Below are 24,632 nucleotides of genomic sequence, written 5' to 3'. Positions count from 1 at the left end.
ACAATGAACAAATAAAAAGAACGTAGGAGGATATAAAGAGGATAGGTAGGGAAGAGAGTAGGTAGATACAAAGAGGTAAGGAACTGACTATGAACCATAAGGAGTGGAGGAAGTTATACCAACAACAGTCTAGGTCTAAAATAGGATAATGATGATTAATTATAGTATTGTTTCGATAATGAACGAACTTCTCTAAAGTAGCGTGTGCCAGTTGTAGTTATGTTTTCAAATAGTATACATAATAATTAAAGTATAAATTTGTTCTTTAAATTGTTATATACTTACGTTTATTTTTAAAATTTATTCGTAATATAATTAAATGATCAGCAATATCGTACTTTCTTAACTATTGTGAATATTTTAAACTTTCCCAAGTAAATCGTTAAATTAATTTATGCATCCGCAACGCGCTAATAGACATGAACGATCTGAACTATTTTCATCGTCGTTCCATCGCAAGTTATACTCCCTATTGGCAATAAGTCTTTTAAGAATCCTGCCAACAATGGGACGCTTTATATTGGGTTGATTCCGTCCATTTTTGAATGATCTCTTATTCTTTGGTGGCGTCTTGAGCTTTGAGTTCAATAGCTTCAAAATTAATATAAAGACAAAGTAGATGCTAATGACTAGGCGTGCATATAAAAAATAGGTCATCATTATTTCTAAAACATAGCTCTTACATTCAAATATAATAAAAAAAACTAAACTTGTGTTAGATATCTGTTATAAAATCATACAAAATGATTTAACTGTAGCAAAATATTTTATTAATAATAGTTTTTCCTATTGGTGATATTCCAGACCCTGAATACATAGCTGACAAAAATTGACTTGCAAATGCTGAAGATACCAAAAAGAAAGTTACTCCAGTTTTCTAAACCTAAATGTAAAGAAATTCGCAGGTCAACATTTACTGGTGTATCGGTTACAATGGATAGCAGACGCCAAAGATATTGAAATAAGCAATAGCATTCTTTAACGCACATCGGGATAAAGTGGCATCTGAAAGACATACGACGTAAACACGGTATTAAATTGAAATTTATAAACAGCTTTAAGTTTCACAGAATATAAAATAGTATTTGCGGTCGTGCCCTGGATATGCTATAATATCATATAATCATGTAATACGACAATCAAAACCATTTTTGCGTTAAAGTGTCTCATCTGCTTATCCGGATTATAAACTATTTATCATTATTAATTAAATTTTTATTGAATTGATATTCAATTATTTTTTTGTGAAATTACTCCACTAGTTTGTTATAATTATTAATACAAAGATCGAACACTCAGAAAAAATTCCTTCCATCCGGTCGGATTCGAACCGACGTCTTCTTGCATACCGTGCCAGACGCTATACCAACTAAGCCACGGAACGAACCAACGGACCTCACGAATTTCTCTATGTGCTTGCGTCGTGTCTTTGTATTTGGTTTTTCAACGACTTTTTAGTCGTAGCGCCATCTATGAGAAATCTATTACAGATTTATCACCCAGTTAGTACCTTTACAGCTACCAGTCCTGGCGAGAGATGTCGCTATTCACTGTATTAATTAAATTTTTATTGAATTGATATTCAATTATTTTTTGTGAAATTACTCCACTAGTTTGTTATAATTATTAATACAAAGATCGAACACTCAGAAAAAACACTTAGAAAAAATTCCTTCGATCCGGTCGGATTCGAACCGACGTCTTCTTGCATACCGTGCCAGACGCAATACCAACTAAGCCACGGAACGAACCAACGGACCTCACGAATTTCTCTATGTGCTTGCGTCGTGTCTTTGTCTTTGTATTTCTCATAGATGGCGCTACGACTAAAACGTCGTTAGTTATCATTATTTTACTATATTTTATTATACATTATATTATATCAATAGTTATGGTACAATAGACGGATTGCAGTTATTTATTGGTGTTAATATACTGTTGGTAATGTTCGGCCGTGGCTTTTTAACTCCACCCTTAGCGCTCGTGAGCTCATATGATTGTCATGCCAATCTCCTTCGCAATAATACGGCGTTAACATGTCTATAATTGACAGTTGGTAGGGATTTCAAATTATAGTGCCTGATATCAAGTTCAGAATATTATTGGGCATCAAAATTATACATCTTGGTAAAAGTAGCGATCGTTTTTTATATAAAAAACCTAAAAATTGTATCAATGAGATAAGCAGTCTCTCCCGTGTCGATTGCTGCATTTCTATAATCGTTATCGTGCAGGCCATGCGTGGCGACTATGGTTATAAATATATGAAGGCTGATAAAGACGATTGTTGTGCTGCATTAATCAGCTCTCAAATTATTGCGGAAAATACACGACCAAATTACGCGTATGAAATTTAGATCATTTGTGACAAATAGCAACATACAAAAAAAAAAACAATGGTTAGTGCGACGATGTTTCAATTTTAGATCAACGCTTGGAGCATAATTTTGACCTCAGTTTCAATCAGTGTCCTTTCGTTTTAATTCGACATCGAAATAAAAAAGTATCACAAAATAGCACTTTAAAAAGTTCCGTACAAGCATTTTACACAGGTAGATAGTTTTCCCCTACAATTGTCGGCTTCACGGTCTGGTACAATCATTGTCCTTGCTTCCTTTCATTGTCTGTCTTTTTTATTCTTTTTTTTTATGTTTTGCTGTGGGCTCGATGTTTAAGTACTTTTTAATTTTTTTTCTGTAGTTCTTGGCTCGAGTCGGGTAGTTATTTTCGTATTTTATGTAATTTACGTCTAGATGGACGTTTTTAATTGCCTATCGCTTGGGATTACCTTTTTAGTCCTTTTGCTTATTGTGTATGTAGTTCCCGATTGCAAACAGACTATTATAGAACAGTCTGTCTGTAATCGGGAAGACATAGGCCTTTTTAGTTTTTATCTTAGGTATAGGGATAAATGTCGCAGTCCCACGTATACAGGCTGTTAAACCAAAATAAATGAAACCCTTTACAATAAATTAAAAAAATACTAGTTGTTCTTTACTAAATCTTTATACATTTATTGCGATTTCCGAGGAGTCTTCATTGTAGTGATATAATCTAAGTCTCTTTGTCGGTGTCTAAAAAACGTTTGCTTTTCAAAGTCACTTTATCATTGAGTGAGCCTAATCAACAACCAAACAGTTCTAAAACTTAAGTCATATGAATATATGGAAAGTATATAATAATAATAGTATTTTATTCACCTCGTACATATGCATTTCAATGTTGTACAACACAATTAGGCCTTGGTGCATTACGCTCGCTCAATGCGGGTTGGGGACTTCACACGTTTTCCAAGGGTTGTGACCCTTCTTCTACATGTAGAAACCTACGAAAAGCTTATGGTAAATTTAGAATTAAATTACTTTGGACCATGGCCTAGCCGCTCACCTGAGAGGAACCCGTGACCAGCAGTGGAAAGTATAAATGGGTTGACGATGATGAGGAATAACATAACACAATTATTTTTAGACTGTGAGGTTTCAACCTGTAAGCTATTTAAAAGACCTGTATTTTATGTATTGGAGATTCTCCATACAAGGCTTAAAAATTTACAACCGTACAATAGGAAATATTTCGTACTTACAATGTAACTACTTAAAACCTAGCGTCTATGTGTATACTGTATTTATTTATCCATATTATTAATACTTATTCTTATTATTAACAAAAGTTTCTCAGTATCTTCGTAGTTCGTAGCATTAATGACCATTTAATAAGATTCTGATTAAAAGTATAAATGTTTAATATTATTTACAATATCTTACGAAACGACTTTAAGTTCGTCATAGGTCCCTATTAAGATCATATTACGTTTTGCAGTTTGTTTTTGTAAATATTTCCTCTCGTTGTTCTTTGTAGTTCTGTTATTAGAAACTATTATTTTTATTTTATTTGAATTATAAAACTTGTTAAATAAATACGGTTCCAAAATGTCCCCTTGGAGAACCCCCTTATCAGTTGGTATAGAAAGACGGACCAGAATACACCTAGTTAATAATTATTTATTCGTAACATAAAGTAAGTTTACGAGACATTAAAAATTTTATTACCTAGGTTAATTTACATGTACGGAATTAAGTCCTAGCGGTATTTATGGCTACGTTACATTCGTGAAGGTAATCAGCCCTTCGGAGCCCCGTTTGTCTATATCTGGTACGATTACATACCTTTTATGAACTTTTTATCTAGCTTCACGATTTTCAAATCAATAAATGTTTTCAATGCGAAATCGAAAGTTGCAAATAGCTAAGAATAACAAAACGCGCTTTCACTTGTCATTCTGTCAAAACAATCGTTAGACTGCGCCGGCGACTTAATAATAGGTCTGCGCAATTATTTACAATAGCTGAGAAGTTGTACATACGAACGCGGAGGATGGAAATCTTTGTAGCGCTTAGACTAATGACAGACAGAACGATTTACCATAAGAACACAATAAATAAAAAAAAGTAGGAACTAAAATTAACAGGGGAAACAAAAGCACTATAGCAAACATGTAAAAGTCTTTAGTTAGTTAGTTACACTTTTGAAAAAAAAAAGCTTAAATATGTATATTTTATGTATTTACGAAGTTTGATCGTATTTTAGAAATTAGCAAATAATGCTCAATTAAATTAAATAGAATGAAAAACAAAGCGACGAAGACCAAGAATGGCGTACAGTACAACAAATAAAGAAGTACATCAAAGTGAGTAGCTATTAAGAGCTCAAGCCTATAGATCGTAAGGAGTGGAGGAGGCTACACCGATAAGAGCCTGGCTCTTAAATAGGATGATGATGATGACATTTATTGACAGTTTTTTATTCATTTACATACATGCATAAGCTCACACCCTAGTCCTAGAGGAGGAGTAGGCAGAGACCACTGAACGCCACTTTACACCATTCTGACACAACTCTCGAGAGTCAAATACATCAACTATCCTTTTCATACAACTTATTTTATTCGTGTCACTTTGGATCCCAGCCTTTTTGAGGATATCACTGATCTGGTCAATGTAAGTCCTTCCTTTTTTAATTTTTTGGTATAATGAACATTTCAAAATTACACGGGGTTAAACATTTGTGACTACAAACTTACGCAGAATTTTCAAGATAGAACTTTTTGAATAGATTATGAGAAACAATGGTCCTGGTTAAAATAATGAATTCTTGATATTCAAAAGTTATCTTTATATCTTCAATATTATTTGTATGAACATCAAACTTAAATGTCTAATGTACTTCTGGTATAACTGTCTTCCTTGGGCTGATTTTTAACAGCTTACTGGCAAAGCAGAGTAGTATAAAATATAATTATTGTTTGCCATTATTGTGTTAATAGTTCATCAGTCTTGTTGTCCGTGTGTATTCAATCTCATGAAAGCCCAATTTATTTAAAGAGAGGTGCGCTTCTGTGAGCTTTATTTTTTAACTACAATGAGTACTTGTAGTGTGTTTCGCTTTCGAAATGACTTTTTATTCCTCTACTCACGGTTAAGGTCGCTTTGAAAGCACATTCACCTTTCAGGTTTATTTTTTTTTAAATAAAATTTCACAAGTCATTGGCAATTTGAATTCAATTCAAATGCGGAATGTCAGAACATTATTATGCTCTAAGTGATCTGGGTAATGCCCCCGCAGTTATTTACGTTACTTTGGAATTTATGGTACAAGGAATTACTTAGTTTGACACCAGTTGTTGATTTGCGGTTCTTCAAAAAGCAAGTATAAATAAGGCTATTAGAGGTGGCAAAGCATACGTAACTCTTCTGGTGTTGTAAATGTCTAAAAGCGAAAATGACCACCACAAACAAGAATGGATTGTGAGCTCGTTTACCTACTATTTTCAATAATAAAATAAACTTTGGTTATGTTGGAGTCTGCTCAGGTGTACTCTAATTTTACGCAGAAGATATTTCACCATCATCATCAACTCATTTGCACGTTCCACTTTTGGATATAGGCCTCTCAGGCGAGGATTTAGGCCATAGTCCACCACGCTCGTCAAATGTGGGTTTTTTTAATGATACTAAGTGACAGGACGAACAAATTGTGCGCCTGATGTTAAGCGACACGCTTGTCCATAGCAGTTGCAGTGGCACTGATACTGCGCCCGTCATTCTAAGTTGCCAAGTCCTATGTGCTTGTTATTCCACCATCACTCTTACCTTAAATTTCTCTTTCATAAAAACAGACCGGACATTTTCGACAGGTTTCAAAAGAATCAAATTTACTCACACATGATCATTTTTTCTAATTATGCTGACTAACAAAAATTAAAGCTTCTGCAAAATAATTTTCTCCAATACAAATGCAAAAGATTGACGTATAAGGAACAAGAGTGAAGATCAAATAAAAGTGCATTATCTCTTTTTTAGAATGGTGGTAGTTTTTTTAAAGACGTTTCCTTTTTTAAATTGTATGCTTTATTAACGATGATTGGCGTAAAAAAAGCATGTACTTCAAATTCTTTTTTCATATTATCATGAATTTCTATTCATTCGCATTGAGAATGCTGTTTGAAATTCAACCAGCCAATCAGGTCAATATTACATCAAGTTATACCAATCAGAGCGATGATAGCTACTTTTTTAAAATTTCTTATGAATTTTAAGTAGGAGTGTGGCTCGCTACCGGTAAAGGTAAATAACTTAGAGGAGCGCCATAAACAGCAGTGGTACATATAAATAGTTGACTATGACAATGATAAAGATGGATTACATGGTTTGTAGACGCTAATATATTAATATATTTCGAACACTAATCCTTTTTTAGGCCCCGGCATGGCAACAGACACTGGTTCGAATCCAGTCATATCGAAGGATTTTTTTTTGTGCCAGGTGTGTGCAATTATTGTATATTCCACTACTAGGTACGGGTTTTCTTTAAGAAGATTTAGGCCATAATCCGCCACGGTTGCCTAATACGGGGGACCTTACAGTACCCTGAATATGAAAAGCCTGGGCCATAAATGGCCTGATTGTTCCGAAGTCGTTCCACTGTCACACGTAGGTCTCGTTTAGGTCACAAGCGCTAAACTGTTCACCACGCTATGGTGACCCCATGAGGGCTAATCAATTTTACGTCATGATGGTCATCTCGCAGCTGGACACGTATCTCCCAAGAAGATAGTTAACAAACCAAGCCAAAACTCACCGTGAAACTAAAAATTTCTCTCTTATATATAATATCTCTTCTGAAAATTTGTCATTTTGCTGATGGCTTTATTAAACCGGGCGTGCGAAGTTATTTCCAAAAGAATCCTAAATCTGTTTCGCTAATCGTGCACCTCATTCAACTTGCGCATTAGCAAAAAATACAACCGTTATGGTTTAAACTAACTTACTCGTAACCCGTTTTTAACTGTTTGTGTGAATTATGTCGGAAATCCGTCACATTATACCGGGAAAAAAGCTTTCGTACCAGATAATACGATGAATAACCAGTATAATATATCTAACGGAATGAACTCGTAATGCTTTCCTTACATTACGTATGTATTATAAACAATTACATGCACGTTGATGGGTTGACTTTGTACCTTGGTCATTGTACGAGAGGCTGAGTCTGCTAACAGATTGACTGCAGTTTGAAGGTAATGCGTGAAGCCGTAATCAACTTTATGCAGCCGGGACCAAAACGGCATGAAGATGATTGCGATTAACTGCAATCATGTTGACGCATTAACTTCAAATATGCAGTCAATCTGTTAGCAGCCTTACAGTTTGATCTGAAAGAGAATCTTTGGGAAGCACAGGCGAGAAATTGTAGTTAACCTATATTATAGTCCCACTAGCCAAAACTCAGAGGTGCAAGCCCAGATTCGAAGCCACGACCCCTTGCTTGAGAGGCGGTAGGTCAAATCATTGGGCTTAAACGGTCACAACTGACTGTGCCATGGTCATAGGTCCTGTAAAGAGCTCGAAACGTTGGTTTATCGATAAAAACAAATAAAACATTTGTCCTTTAGGTAGCAATCGCGAAAATCTAAAAACTAGATAAAAATCTGAGATTTTAGTCTATACAAGACGTCAAAGGTCTATTTTTTCTAACAAAAAACTGTTAAAGTCTATAAAACAGAATTTCCAGCGACTATGGTGGCCTCTAATGAGTATTTGATGGGACATTCTTAGGAGAAATTCTCGGCCATCATTGAAATTGCAGTTGACATATAGACGCTCAAAAATGCCATTGTTGTCGTGATGATGGTAAATAACTGTGATGTGCTGTACTGGTTTAAACTTTTGGACATTGGTTGAACATTATTTGTGATTTAAAATCTCTTGCGGCAGAAGGTACTCCAAACTATTTTGTCGATTAAACATTTAGAGGCGTATGATGCCATTAGAGGCCATAGCAAAACTACGTTTGACAAGACCTATTTACACTAGTCGTGGAGAACAACAGCTTTTTGTTTTCTTGAAGTAGTGTCTTCTTCAGCAGAAATAGGACAACCTCGCTAAGTAAATCCCGAGTTTGAGTACATCATTACTTGCAATATATTCAGTACCTTTTCGTTTTTTGATACCAGCCATTCCCGTTGTGGAGTTATTATCTTACACCATGATTTAATAACTTATAAACTTGGAGATGTAACAATTGCTGTACACCCATCTCACGTTTTATTAACAATAAACATCATGTGAAGTCGGCAGATATTACAGAATTACTACATACGTATTACAGTCTTTTATTTTCTTAATTGGTTCTAATTTTGGTGGTCTGAGTAGTGTCCCTTTAATTTCCTTCCTCTAGCACTCAAAGAACAGAGAATTTCGTAGTTCGAGTCCAGGTAACTTTGAGACTCAGAACTAGAGATTTAGGATGACATTTTGATAAGTCTATGGGTAGGTAAAGCGTTGCAACGCTTTCCGGGCACCACCAGTCACACCTTCACCACTGTTCACAATTTATTCTTGTTTCTTGTGGAAGATCACAGCTATCATTATTTCATTATGATTACTTTTTCGACCCTTAAAAGTCTTGTCCATAAGACCTGACGTTCGAGCAAAATAATTTATGTCCAATTTCGGTTTGTTCCAATTAACTTTTATTGTTGTTATTATAATTCCATTTCGCTTGCTATAACAATGAGAGAGCACCAAATCTGCTTAATACTGTAGGTGGTATACTTCAAAATAGCAATCTGTTAAAATTGTTCTTTTTTACATTATGTCATTTGCATAGTGTGCACAACATATAGATACAAGATATTATCTCATAACAAGGTTCTGGCAGAATCATGGAGCATTGTGAGCGACTGCGGTATTTACGCTGAGCCAGCACCTTTTCGTTGCCGTGACTTTCGAATACTACCTAATCAAATTGTTTTCATTTATATATTTTTTTATAATATCAAGTGACGGGACGAACAAGTCGTGCGCCTGATGGTAAGCTACACGCCTGTCCATAACAGTTGCAGTGCCACTCAGAGCTTCAAATCGCAAAGATCTGAGGGGCACTGCCACTGCGCCCGTCACCCTGAGACATAAGTTGACAAGTCCCATGTGCCTGTAACTTCACCAGCATCCTTACCCTTCAAAACCGGAACACAGTAATGCTAACATTACTGCGGCAGAAACAGGTAAGGTGACAGTACTTCCCTGGACGAACTCTTTCACAAGGAGCTCTACTGCTTATAAAACTTGATAGGTTTTTTTTATGACACCAAGTGGCGGGACGAACAAGTTGTGAGTCTGGTGGTAAGCAACACGCCTGTCCATAGCAGTTGCAGTGCCACTCAGAGCTTTAAATCACATCGATCTGATTGATATAAATTGACAAGTCCCATGTGCCTGTAATTTCACCAGCACCCTTAACCCTTTAAAACCGCAACGCAGCAATGCTCCAATTGCGGCTTGGCGACAGAAATAGGTAAGGTGGTAGTACTTCCCTGGACGAACTACCTACTGGACGGACTAAAAACTGGTTCTATGTAATATAGTAGTTTTAGATGGATGGAAGCTGACGGAGCTTTTTATCAATAGACCTTGATACTGTAGGCGCTGAATGCGGGAGTCCCGGGTTCGATCTCCGGTAGGACCGATTTGGGAAAAATGAACTTATCTAAATTGGTTCTTGTTTGGGTGATCTGGGATGTGCCTCAGAGTAAATTCTGTTGCTCTGGCACTCCATAGTGCAGGGAATTCCATAGTTTGAGCTCAGTTATCTGGCACATTAACTGCCTCTGTGGCCCAACGGTTACCATGCCGGACTGCCACGCAGAGGTCCCAGGTTCGATTCCCGGGCCGGGAGAAATGTTTGTATGGCTTACATTTATTTCCATTTTCCATTTACTTATATTTATTTACATTTATTATTTGTGAGTTTGGGTGTAATTTGTGGTTGTCTATGTGTGTGTCCTTGGCACCCGCGACATAGGGTTTCCCTAGTGCGGGGCTATGTTGAGTGTGTGCGTTATTATTATTATTATTATTATTACATTAATGTCTGACACATTATTCAGACTCAGTATACGTATTTTGCTTTGTATGATTGAACTATTCGTTATCATCATGAATCTGGTACTATCTTGCACGGGTCTGATCTAAAGAGGGGGTTTTCAGTCATAGTTCATCACGCTGAGGGAGTTAACGCGATTTATCTTCTTCGACGTGCAGGTTTTATCACAATGTTTTTTCACAATACGCGGAAGAAAACGCTACTAAGGTTACAGGTGCATGTCATCAGATTGATTTAAACCGTCATCCTTCTAATTGAGTAGCAACAGTCCTAGTGGGCTATCAGCGCATTGAGTTGTTGTTGAAAGAGTTGTTGAAAGAAAATTATATGGAATCACTGTCGAACAAGTGATATTTAATGACAAGAAGAAACCGTTTCCAGTCCTCAAGAAATGACTGACAAAGATTCTGAAAATTACATGATAATCACCAAATCGTCGAACGAGAATTGTCCTGCAATTTCACTAAATATAGGGGTTACCCTACCTCGTAATTTGGCGAACGCTTTTGTTGTGTATTTGGTAAATACAGTTTGTTTTTTGGATACTCATTAAATTTGAAATAAATTAAAATTAAAATAACATTTTATTTCATTGACACAAATTATTTTTTCCAATAACGACGTCAGTAGGGCACTACCACAGTGTTAATGATTAACTGTAGTTGTAAAGTGCCTACCTTCAAGCAAGGAATCTACCATAACTTCAAAAAAAAAAGTCTTATTTCAATGTAAGCTTATTGTAATATTTAGTATTATCACTAACCTGTCAACCAAGTAACGTATACAGTTAAAGCAATGAAAAAAGCTAATGATTTCCCAATATTCTCTATTCTTGTACTGCTTAATGCCTGCATAACGCCCACTTCTTTTTTTTTGTTAGTCCGAATTATCCAATCATAATGTAATGTTAAATTACTTGCATTATTTGTATTCAGAGAATTTTAACTGCCAAAAAAGAACAGTATGTAATAAAGAAAAATAAGTAAAACATTAATGAAGACAAACATTGTGAATTCGGAATTAGTCTAGTGTTAACTGTTAGAGTGTGATTTATTTGTTATCACTAGAAATCAGAATAGCTTTGATTGCAGCTTGTTAATCAAATTAGTTACAAAAATAGCTATTTCGGCGCGTCATGTGCTGTAGGTACATAGGTACCTACTAAATACCCGAATACACTGACGCGATTAATAATATTGTTGTAATAGGTTATGATATGCCTCTAGGTAATTGAAGTGATTATGTGGCATATTATTATTACCAAATAGTGTACAATCCTTAAGAAATTTACTGTACGGTCAGTGTGGTATACCAAGGCTACTCCTCCGAGGAGACACGTGCTCAGTAGTGCAACGGGACTAAATTTGTATGATTGATATATAGACTTCTGGACTTTATTATATGTTATATATAGAGAGAGAGGAGTACTTGCCCCAAATTCACCACGTGTCTAGACTAAGGCAGTACTAGGCTATCAGAAATATAAGGAGGTCACGCGATCAGCCTTGACATAGAGCGTGACCCTACTGACCCGGAGACTGCGTATGAACTACGTTAGATCATAGTATTTTGGCGATTTGCAGTAAGTCATTTTTGTGAACATAGTGTGTGGCAACTTTTAATTAGTAAAACTAACCAAATTTTTTCTCCGATTTTTCAAACTATTAACAAATAAAATATTGTGCTAAAATTTCTTAACATAAAATATTTTTATATGAAATACCATGTTACCATGCTCTGCCACGCGGAGGTCCTGGGATCGATTTCCGGATCGAGAGAAATATTTGTGTGGCCTACATTTATTTCTCTCGTGAGTGTGGGTGTAATTTCTGTTGTCTATAAGTGTGTGTCCATGGCATCGGCGACACATTGTTTTCCTAGTGCGGGGCCATGAGTGTGTGCATTATAATTTTATTATTAGTGTAGAAGCTTCTATGCTTTTTTATATGCTCTCTCTTAGCTCGTAATGATTTGCCTGAATTCTGAGACTAAATTTGATATCTTATACTAACCCTTTCGTTGTTATTTCTAAAGCCCATTCATGGTTTTTGAAAGTAGATTTTTAAAATTCACACGGAGGTTCAGGTTAAGACACTCGCAAATATTATTTTTTGTTAACATCAACAGCTGTTGTTTACTAAGCTGTGGATGTGTACGAAAGTGGTACTGCGGACAATACTAGATACTTTCTCGCGACCTCTGTGCGCCTGGTACTTCAGACACACATTTGAGACTATTTCATACTAGATTGTAAGTAGTTCCGTGTTGCCTATGTAAGCTGCGTGTTTTTCTCGTTTAAATTTAGTTGTCATAAAGTAATTTATTAAGAATGCTTCCATTAGGAAATGAAACTATTTTTCCGGATTTAAATTGAGCGTTGAGTCAATAGTGACGTTAATAGGGGCCGAAACGTTGGTTTGTTCGAAAAAACAAATATATAATATATTTAAATCCGGAAAAATAGTTTCATTTCCTATGTGCAATACATGCGAAAACCTAAGAACTCCAAATACTTCCATTAATTTACCAAGTAAATTGCTACAAGAATCTACTGTTAAATAAAAAATTTGATACATTTCTTCTATCCTAATAAAGAATAAATAAGTTTTAAGCCAGTAAAGATTTTTGTGAGTTACAAACACTAATTTCAGTTAACATTTTAAAACGAAAATGTACGCGATCATAGAATTTAATAGAATATTTTATTCGTTAGTGTGTAATTATGGTAATTATTAAGATGGCCGTAACGTTGGGATAATAAGTAGGTGTGCAAATACAATGAGATTATTTCATCGCATTTATTCCCGTTTTGAAAGTTCAGTATAATGCATTACGAAAATTAAAAATCTAATTTAAATTAATTTGAAATGAATAATTTTAGACAGCAAATGTAAATGTCCGATCTTTGTATTAGTAATTATAACAAACCAGTGGAGTAATTTCACAAAAATAATTGAATATCACCGTGGTCAAACATCGTGAAATTCAATTAAGTTAAAAATTACAAATGTAAATTTTATAAATATTTGCGGATCTGTTTACGGGTGAATAGAATGCAATGTAGAAGCAAGAAAGTGTACGACATAAGGTAGAAAGGCGATAGGGTAGAAAAAGGAATGCTTAGACGGTTATGCAGTTAGGATAGATGTTAGTAGATTGATTGGCACATCGTGAAATGGGAATATATCAACCCGACCTGCTTGCGGATCCCCCACACAAAATATGTTTCATCAATTCTTGTGCCTACTGTGTCCGACCAGCAACACCCGCGAAGACCTGCTGAAGGCAAATAATAGCCCATAGAGGTGGCTGCTAGTTGGGCTAAAGTAACATATCTCCGGTTTAGTATTGTGTTCGTTTTATCATTGAATTGACAAGAAGAAGAAGTAGATTGCAGCATGCTGATTTTGTTTCGGGTTTTGTTTGCTCGGGTAGTCTCGAAATCAGATGGGTTTCCGAGCGAGAAGATGAACCTGATTCCTACTATATCTAAAAATTAACTATTGTTCCGATTTGAAATGTCAAAAGTTTCCGAGCGGCCAGTTGTGAATCGCAATTATGCGACATGACTCGGAAAAGACGCAGTCTCCAATCGCGAGAGGCAATCAAAATCCAGCTGCAGGTAAAAAATTATACAACAAATGTCATAAGGAGGTAGAATTCCTTATGGCTTACTTTAAGAAAGAGATGGAGAGAGAGCGAAACTTGACTCCTGGGCACAAAATCCTAGAACAAGACTTTCGACCAGATTATCCACTTCAAGCTAGAAGAATTAAAGGCAGACAACTAGGCAAATAGACGTGATTCCACGAAATTTTGAGATTGGTTTCTTAGATTATTTCGGTTCTAAATCGCATATATTAGTTTTTTCAAACAAACCAACGTTTCTGGTTCTTTGTAGGTTCCATGGTCACTGACTGAGATGGTAAAGTCATCAACCTGTTATGTCTAATATTAATGCAAATTACCATATTTTTCACTATTGTTACAAAAGTTATGAATTCAGTACCTTATTTTAAAATTTTTCAAAGAAGCATCCCAATTTACGCTACATGTTCTTCAAATTGAAATGGGACCAATACTGAAGTATCCTCTATCCAACAAGAAAGAAGTTTCATGTGCCTGTGCTTCCACCAGCACGCTTGGCGGCAAAAATAGGTAAGGTGGCATTATTTCCCTGGACGACCTTTTTCACAAGGCAATCTACTTCTACAAAATTCCTTCATTTAATTTTTTCTTTACGCTACTATGAGACGGCACGGACAAGTCGCGTTCCTGGTGGCAAGTGACACGCTTGTCCCTAATAGTTGCAGTGTCACTCGGAGCTTTAAACCACAAATATCCGAGGGACACTGCCACTGCGCCCGTCACCTTGAGACATAAGTTGACAAGTCCCATGTGCCCGTAATTTCACCAGCGCTCTTACCCTTGAAAACCGGAACACAGTAATGTTCAAATTACTGCTTGGCGGCTCTACTGCTGCTCAAATATATACATGTCGCCCCCCTCGTGGAATCACTCATCACCACCCCACATCCTCTCCAATTCTTGTAACTCTATCTACAACATTAGTCGATAGAATTACGAGAATTGGAATTTGTATCTAATGGAGCAATAAACATGTTTGACATAACTCCACTTATGCTATTCTTCCATGAAGGATGAATGTATACAAAAAACCGTTATTTTAAAAACCAACCAAAACACTAAACTAATATTTTAAATCTGAACAACCTCACAACCGTTTTACTGATTACTTCTACTTAATATGTGTCTATGTAATTTTTGTGACACGTACAACACATGTTGTAACATATCAATGCCACTTTTGACAGATATTCACCGTTAACTGGATCTGCAAATATATACTATGCACTTAAAGTGATAGGTGAGGTACCATTTCCTTGGTTACTTTTTTGCGAATTTTTCTTGTCATCCATTTGTCTTAATTACTTTAAAATGAACTTTTGACCACTTAATTACTCATCGCGATATCTTTTAACTGTATTTCGATTACTAATGGAAATAACTATTCCTGGTACAGGTTCTGGTCGTGTCCTTGCCATCATTAAACAGGATTTTTGGTCTAAAACCAATTAGCAGTTAATGAACTTGCAGGTTTGGGAAGTACCTTAGCGATTTCTGCCGTCGAGCAGTAATGTGAACATTACTGTGTTCCGGTTTTGAACGGTAAGAACGCTGGTGAAATTACAGGCACATGGGACTTGTAAACTTATGTCTCAAGGTGACGGGCGCAGTGGCAGTGTCCCTTAGATCTTTGTGGTTTAAAGCTCTGAGTGACACTGCAACTATTAGGGACAAGCGTGTTGGGAGCGTTAGGGACAAGTCACCAGGAACGCGACTTGTTCATCACGTCACTTAGTAGCGTAAAGAAAAAAATATGTGAAGGAATTTTGTATGCGGGCATTACTGCGTTCTGGTTTAGTTATTACAGGTTTAGAAATTACATGCACATGGGAATTGTCAACTTATGTCTCAGGGTGACGGGCGCAGTGGTACTAAGATCTTTGCGACTTAAAGCTCTGAGTGGTACTGCCACTGTTATGGACAGGCGTGTCGCTGACCACCAGGCGCATATTTGTCTGAATAACATTTGAATTTAAACTTTAGCGTCACTACTCGCACTGCTAAACACGATTTTCCTCTAAGAAGAGTGTGTAGACCTTAGTCTGCCACGCTTGTTGGGAACGTTGCGCGTTTTTCAAGAGGTTCCGTCAAACTAAGCATACATAAATATAAAACATTCAGAAATGAAAGTCACAAGTACATGCCTACACAGGAATTCAGAAGCAACTGTTCTCGCACTTGTTTTTTGGCCCAAAGCAACAAACTGTCCAGCCCCAGGCTGCACCAGGCTATCACACGTTTGTGGAACTATAATTAGATTGGCACAATAGGGAGTGATGTAGTTAATTGTAGTGCTCACTACACGAGTGTTTTTATACATTAACCGCATTACACCTTCACAAGTTCTAAACACGAACGAAAGTCTGAAATCTAGGTCATTGGAAAGCGCTAAGAGCTTTCAACAAAGAGTAATTTTGTATGAATCAATTAAATTAAAATGAAATTATTATATTAAATTTTAGTATGACCGTCCCTGAATAAAATCCGAAAGACTTAATTACCACTATGCAGTGAGCATATGTATGTGTAATAAGTAACGGAAAATGATAATATCGCGATTTAGGAAATCATCCAAATATGGTCAACGCCATCTAGCGGTATCACTGAAACAATTTCTTGAGGACGTTCCATATTCAAACAGCCCCGTTAATGAAAAAAGATGTCTGCGTTTCTATTCGATATGGTCCTACCAGCTGAACATAGGAGAGACATTTTGACCTTTCGTTTCAGTGTTGTCAGATTTTTGACAGATTTTTTAAATATTGAATAGGAAACAAGCGACTAGACGAGTTGTCTATGAGGTAGCCCGCGTGCGTTTTGAAGAACCTCATTTCACATCTTGCAGGTTCGAAGAAAGAACCACAATGATACCCGCGTGGTTATAGCATACCAGTCATCAAGGATCTGGTGATAGGCTCTTCTCATTGGTGGGAATTGTGATAGTGAAAACAGTGTAACCTATTTCGTGCATAATTAGTAAAAACAGTAGTTAAAACGGTAACACTAAACTTGAAGAACAGAACATCAATACCGGTGGCTGTCTTTCATAGTTATTGGCCAGCAGCTGCGGGTACTTTTTGTTGTAGGTTGTCACGGTTGTTCAAGAAGTTGAATCGGGCTAAGATACTTTGGTCATATATAATAATAATATGAGGGGCGTACACACACACTTCAACGCCTAAAGTAAAGGCATGGATCTCTTTCACTCTCTTCATGCCAATCAGTCATTTACTACACTCTCTCATTCTTGGCACTTTCGATTTGGCCTTATTTAAGGATATCCTCAATCTAATTTAAACTGCCTCTGTGGCCGAATGGTTACCATGCTGCATGCATGCATATTCGATTCCTGGGCTGGGAGAAACGTTTGTATGGCCTATATTTATATCTCGTGAGTGTGGGTGAGTTTGGGTGTATTTTGTGGTTGTCTATGTGTATGCTTTTCCAGACTTTTCCTCCTATTTCGTAAATGCTCTGTGCCTTTGCTTAATCAACAAGTTACCACGTAGCCAAACCATCGAAGCACTCCTTGGCAGTTACACCAATTTCTTTGGCAATACATAAGATCGTTAACTGTAATATGATCACCAGAATAATCAGTCTTACTTCATATACTACCCAGAAAACCCAGACTCGGAATTAATAAGATTAATTTATTTCCCACGTTGTTTGATCAGAAATTAGATCCGGGATCTTCTCACGCACGATTAACTTAGAGATTATGCTACTAAAATCGTACTAGTACGTACGTACGTGTACTTGAACGTTCAACACCGTAAAAAAACTTAAGCTCTAATGAGATTAATGTAAGATTTAACCGACCGACTGACACACAGGGCAGTAGGCTAGCAAGTACCAACGTGTTCATGTGGTCTCTAACATGATGACCATGAATGGTTTATATATTTACCACAAATGATATTTGTGGTACTATCAAGAAGACGTCGACCGACTTATTCAGTGCCGTAAAGTTTAGCCACAGAGCATTGTTTTGTGAAAGATGATGTAGTGGTCAGGATAGAAAAGGGAAATGCTTGAATGATTTGGGAATGGGTTAATAGATTAAAGATAAATATTTGTAAAGCGAATTTGGATGGAAATTACTAGAGATAGACTTCGACGTATATATACTTATGAGTATATTCAGAGGAACGGTTAAAAAAGATTAAATTGTGATAACAACGTGAACCAGTGAATAACCGCTCACGCGATACATGCAGCCGTGGACGCATGCCGCCACAGAGCGTTACGCGATTCATGCGTCTCTGGAAGCATACCACACCTAGAGGTGCCGGTGATGATTTTATACCGATTTATCGGATATCGAAGTTATAACAGGTGAAAGAACTAATATTAATTGCTATTTCGGTAACTACTCTAGCAAACCATAAAGTTTTTAAAGCCTGGGTCTGTCATTTAAATAAATAAACAACTTCAAAAATACGTCACGACAATCGTGTGAGTGTTATTGTTTGGGCTGGTGATTTCGGTGTTTATTTATTGAAAACCATAAGTAGCGTTTTTTAAGTTTACCCTGAATATAAATGTTTATAAACTATACTTTAAGGAGTAATTTCATGGTAAACGTTAGAACCACTCAAACGGAATATTATCATATTTATCCAAGTACACCAAAAATTTCATTAGTGCTTTTTAAGTGCAGGATTTGGGTTTATTACTGCATTTTATTTGAGATGTTTTTGTTGGTAGTACGGAGGGTATTTATTTAGCAATGCAGAATAATAATTTTTATTTATAAAAACTTGTATTTAAACTGAATGCTTTTCTAATTTGCGAAACCAGATAGCCGCCATTTTGCGGTAGGTTTATCCTATCCTTTAAGGGCCTTGTAGGTAGGGGTAGCGCATTGCGTGAGAAATAATATTAACATAATAATAAACTTTTTTTGATTGTCCATACAGCTTGATAGCCAAATCTTAAAATGATCTCAGTATCTTCAAATCATCCTAATATCTAACCTAATTCAAATATTTTCCGAAGCCATAATATGTTTTCCGATCACAACAATCAGGGTTATCCCCGACAACCTCCAGGATGCCGTATCAAAAGACAATAGAAGTCATTCTTTTTACAAACTTATTCAACATTTTTTAGCCTCTAAATACTCGTATATTCATGGGTCTATTTCGTTCAGATTGGAGAAGTCCTCAAGAAAGTCTAATTTAAAAGTAAAAACTAGAATAAACTGGCATGTAGTGAAGAGATTGATGGAAGTAAAGAAAGCAATAAAGGTTGGAAGACACTGGAAGACAAGTTAAATAGTATGTACCAGCAAAGTTGAAGCGTTCTCAGGCCAAAAATCAAACCAAGTTTTCTTTTAAATGGAGAATGTATCTAGACCCGCACTTAGTTATTACGTTGAACCCCGTTTTTGTGAATTCTTCTTGTATGTAATAAAAATGTTATCTGGCCCTTATACGCGATTGGCTAACAGAATAATCAAGATGAGGGTGTCCACACGCAAAAAGAATCTTTAAGATGGAAACGCGTTGACTTTGGTAATAGTATATCTGTGTATGTAGAGTTATATTAAAGCCTTAAGTGCAACGGGAGACGTGTCGTTGTCTCTGCTTACAGATCCACTGAGCTTATCTAATCTCTATATAGTGTTGCTAGTAACATTAATAACTGTCAGCTCATTTGTCGGTTTTCAATGTGTTAGTTCCCGTTTCTGTCATGCTACAGATATGGTGGCACTTTAGTGTCAAACCGGTTGGTTAGTAATTTGAGTAATTAATTCATATGATAAGTGCGTATCAGATCAAAATACGACGTTCAATTTTATTACCAAAAATGTATTGAAAAATAAAATTCCAAAATCAGATATAAGTTTTATTTCATAGGCAAGCACATTATACTTAACACTACCACTCATTTATAAATCAGATTCCTGTGAGAAGAGTGAGTAAGCAACTCCACTGATTGTTCTTTTTATATAATCATTTGTTCCAAAAGTTATACATAGATGAACCCACAAGAGCTAAAGGGATTAATACATGCATTTTAGTCATCCCAGTATGCCGAAGCTGTAGCATAAAGTTTTTGTTTCATTATAGTTTCAAACTTTGTAAATAGCAAATTTTGAATATCAACCAGAATCTTATCAAAGAAGCGTATAATATATACATTGGCCCTCAAATGAATTTGTCTGTGAAAACGATTATCAAGAACAGCCAGTTTATTTTTATCCTTTGTATTAATGTTATATCATTATTTCTCAAATATTACTATACTTCTTAAGATAGATTAAATTTTTAAATGTAATGTGACGCTAATGTAAGAAAGTTAATTTCTTTAAACTTCTTTCTCAAAGGGTCCAGGTGTTTTTTGTCAAGAAAACCCGCTAGTGTTTACAGGTCAATGGACATAAAACTGTGCATTTTAATGTTCGTATTAAAAAAGGATTAAGTCAATTACTCACTAAGTCTTATCTTCTTTTGAATGGAAATTATTAAATTAATTAACGCTATCTCTGATTTTATCTATTTTCGTATGCCATACCTTGGTGTGTTTTTTAAATTCAAACTTTGGTAACTGTATTTGACACAATGATTTGTCCGATCTTCTTCTTATCGTAGTAATTTATTAATTTTTCAACTCCTATTCGTATTGATCCTACTGATCCAGGTCTTTCTCATCCAACAGAGCATTTGGCAACCGAATTTATGGTAATTGAAGGCTAGTGAACTGCCTCCATGGCCGAACGGTTACCATGCTGAACTGCCACGCAGAGGCCCCAGGTTCGAAATATTTGTATGGCCTACATTTATTTCTCTCGTGAGTTTGGATGTGATTTGTGGTTGTCTACGTGAGTGTCCATAACAACCGCGACCCAGGGTTTCCCTAGTGCGGGGCTATGTTGAGTGTTATTATTATTATTAGTCTCAATAGCCATTTAATAGATAAACAAAAAATTCTATGTTGCTTCCATTCGTGATGATGAAAACTATACCTATTATACAAGGCCATTTTGTGTCTGAACTTGGCCATAAATTTTATTATGAAAAGACAAGACTTTCTGAAATTGGTTCCTACTGCAGACTATACATGTGTATCTAGTACACTAACCGTGGCTGACATTAAATATAAAGACATATAAATGCTCTAAATGTAATAAAAAGTTTGAAAGCAAGTTCCCTAAAACATTAAAACAACAATTTCGTGACTTTTGTTGATAAAGGGCTTAGAAAGGAAAATCCTTCAAATAGAGAAAGTAGAAAGCTTGCGAACATGTGCATGCATTGCGAACTTGGCTGCGGTTACTATGGCACTTAATATTATTGAGTGCCCTTTCTAAGACTGATAAATAAATACATTATAAAGGTTTATTTATAATCGTGTTAATGCAGAGAAGAAATTGCCTGCTATCCGTATCAAAAACCATCAATAAATCTAAACGAAGTTAACACTCAACACATTCAAGAAGTATTCAATATACAAATCGTATCTATACTGAATACCACTTGGATGTGTTGCATTTCAATTCGATGCATCAGAGAAATCGCATGATGAGCGACTTTAAATTTATTGATGAGGCTTGTTCTTAATATCCATATATCGCTCCGTAGGACATAACTGGTAGAATTCACTGATTGAATGAATGCCTTTGGTTTTAGAGCATGTGGAATTGTCGACCCGACGCGGCTGTAATAGTAACCATTTGCTAACTGTGAACAATAACATCGCGATGAATTAAGAAGCTTTACAACTCTTGGAAAACATGTACCCAACCTAGATTAGGCCGACGTGGCAGCATATACCATAAACTTTCTACTTAAAGGATACCTAAGCTCCGCTGTGGGATGCATAAATGGTTATTGTTGTTGATGAAAAGTTTGATTCTTTATGAGTGTGTCGAATCGTTGTTGACATCTTTTTCCACATAATTAATAAATATTTTTGCCATTGTTTCAGAATCGTTACATTATGGACGAATGACTGCGCCGTCATAGTGTTAAAGAATTATTACTTTAGTGATTTTGTAAAATACTGATTTAGTGACATCTTTGTAAAGTGACATAATGGATTTCAAAAGGCGTCTGTTGGCTGCGGCTGTTTTGTTGATTATTGGTAAGTTCCGCCTTTTGTTTTACAGACACAATATATCATGAAGTATAATTAAGCAGCCTCTACTCCATCCGTCTTCGGATGTAAGCCTCCTTTGCTCCCGTGACACGTGCATCCAGTTGCGGTCCGCGAAAATTTTGATATCATCCTTCAAATTTTGATGACTCAACGAAGTGGCGGCCGATCTCTGCGGCGCACATTGGCCTAAGATCGCCACTCTAACATTCTCCTAATCCACCGATCTCGATCCATCCTAGTTAAGTAGTGTCCTGCCCATTTCCATTTCATCTAATTCATTTTGTGTACAACATCCCCGACGTTGGTCATCCGTCGAATGCGCTCATTGAGTATACGACCGAGCAATGTTATTCCTAACATAGCTCTTACCATTATCCTCTGTGCGACTATAGCTCAAAGAACCAAAAACATAATTACTTTAAATTAGGTTCATTTGAATAATTACATGTTTCTCTCGAGTTTCGCAAGACTTTTATTACCCTTTGGTAATAATGGTCTGAAGCCAAGAAACTCATTAAGGATGCGTTGCTTGTTGAATAATAAATTATTTTATAAAAATTCTTTATCTGCAGTAAGTTTTTTCCACAAAAACGTCCCGCTGAATTGTAAAATTCTTTGTCTTAACAACAAACGATGAGCTGATCGCTCATTGACTGCCGCTTGAGAATACTTCAAATTTGCCGCATCCATAATTTCCGTACAAAGTACTACTAAAAAACCGACTTCAAAAAATCGTGGAATTACATCTGTTTGCCAAGTCTGATTAAAATCGGTTACCGGAAAGTACGCGAAACCGGATTCATCCCCGAGTTTGCTACCCATAGGGGTGGAATATTATCTTCAAATTTAAATGGGACCAATAAAGAATCAACCAATTCGGTTCATAAATTATCGATTCATGAGTACGTGTGACATACATACAAAATAATACAGTAGATTTGAAAACCTCCTTTTTTGAAAATAATAAGCTATTTTTTAAACGACTTCAAAAACAGGAGGAGATTCTCAATTACATTTTTTTTGTGTGTACGCTTACACTCTGACATTTGTGAACCGATTTCGATAATATTTTTTTTATTGGAAAGTTGGTATCTCAGTAGTCTCTTTCAAATTTTTGTAACTAAAGGTGACAAATTAGGGGATGAATCCGGTACATTGGATAATGCTTTTTAAAACTTGGCAAATAGATATAATTCCATAAATTTTTGAGGTTTTTTATTTACATAAAAAAACTATATTTATTCAAATAAGCTTGTCACGACTTACTATGAAACTGGCCATAGAACCTTTTAAAGAGCCAGAAGTGTTGGTTAGTTTAAATTTCCATAATCAATATTAGTTAAATTTCCAATGTGTAGTAATTGCGAAACCCTATTCTATCATTTTTCACCAGCAACGCTTCAGTTGGTCTTCTAGCGTTGTTAAGGTTCTTGGACGAATCCGACTACTTCAAATAATTTCAAATATTTTAAACCAACATGTATTTGAATATTCATTAATAACAGTAATTATTTCATTAATTAATATGTCTATTTAATCAAAGTCTGATTAATGAATTGGAGTTAAATTATCTTGATTGACTGGTACATAAGATTCGATTTATTAGTTGGATTTTGCATATTTATCTTTTAAAATGAGGTTAGTGTAACTATAGAATATTGAATAGTAATTTTGTGTTTATGACATCGATGGCTGAGTGATTAACACTTGGACACTTTATGATATGGTACAGGCGATTCCCTACTTTGAGATCTCAAAGTGAGGAATCGCCTGTAGGCACTGTAGCGCAGGTTGGTTAGATTGTATTATTTTGTATTTGGAACTGTATAAAAATATGAAGGTTAATTAAATTTTTATTGAATTGATATTCAATTATTTTTTGTGAAATTACTCCACTAGTTTGTTATAATTATTAATACAAAGATCGAACACTCAGAAAAAACACTCAGAAAAAATTCCTTCGATCCGGTCGGATTCGAGCCGTCATCTTCTTGCATACCGTGCCAGACGCTATACCAACTAAGCCACGGAACGAACCAACGGACCTCACGAATTTTTCTATGTGCTTGCGTCGTGTCTTTGTACTTGGTATTTCAACGACTTTTTAGTCGTAGCGCCATCTATGAGAAATCTATGACAGATTTATCACCCAGTTAGTACCTTTACAGCTACCAGTCCTGGCGAGAGATGTCGCTATTCACTGTATTGATATGAATATGAAGGTTGTTGTCAAATGAACATCGGGAGAGTTCTGGACAAATCTTCTAAATTTCGCTCACAGTAAATCTTTAGTTAGGAATATATTCCTTGTTTATTATTAAGCAGTACCTCTCACTACGCTAGAACCACGACTACGTTCCCACAGTACCACTAGAGTGACCATATAATGACTTCAGATACACTATATAGAAACACCTGGGCCAAAAACAAATTAA

At 35.9% G+C, this 24,632-nt stretch overlaps 1 protein-coding gene across 1 annotated transcript in view; it reads left to right on the top strand.

Annotated features, from left to right (window-relative positions):
- Window positions 1-24,632, top strand: part of LOC113229041 (agrin) — an 87,438-nt gene that overhangs the window by 10,931 nt on the left and 51,875 nt on the right. The window contains exon 2 of the mRNA XM_026462520.1: window positions 22,027-22,182. Within this exon, the coding sequence (XP_026318305.1) occupies window positions 22,134-22,182 (49 nt within the window). The 5' untranslated portion in view covers window positions 22,027-22,133. The remainder of the gene's footprint in view (window positions 1-22,026; window positions 22,183-24,632) is intronic.

This window comes from Hyposmocoma kahamanoa, unplaced genomic scaffold, assembly GCF_003589595.1.
Source record: "Hyposmocoma kahamanoa isolate Upper Pololo Valley unplaced genomic scaffold, ASM358959v1 270, whole genome shotgun sequence".
Classification (NCBI taxonomy): domain Eukaryota; kingdom Metazoa; phylum Arthropoda; class Insecta; order Lepidoptera; family Cosmopterigidae; genus Hyposmocoma; species Hyposmocoma kahamanoa.
Note: the sequence above shows the minus strand (reverse complement) of the source record. Positions and strands in the feature narration are given on the sequence as shown.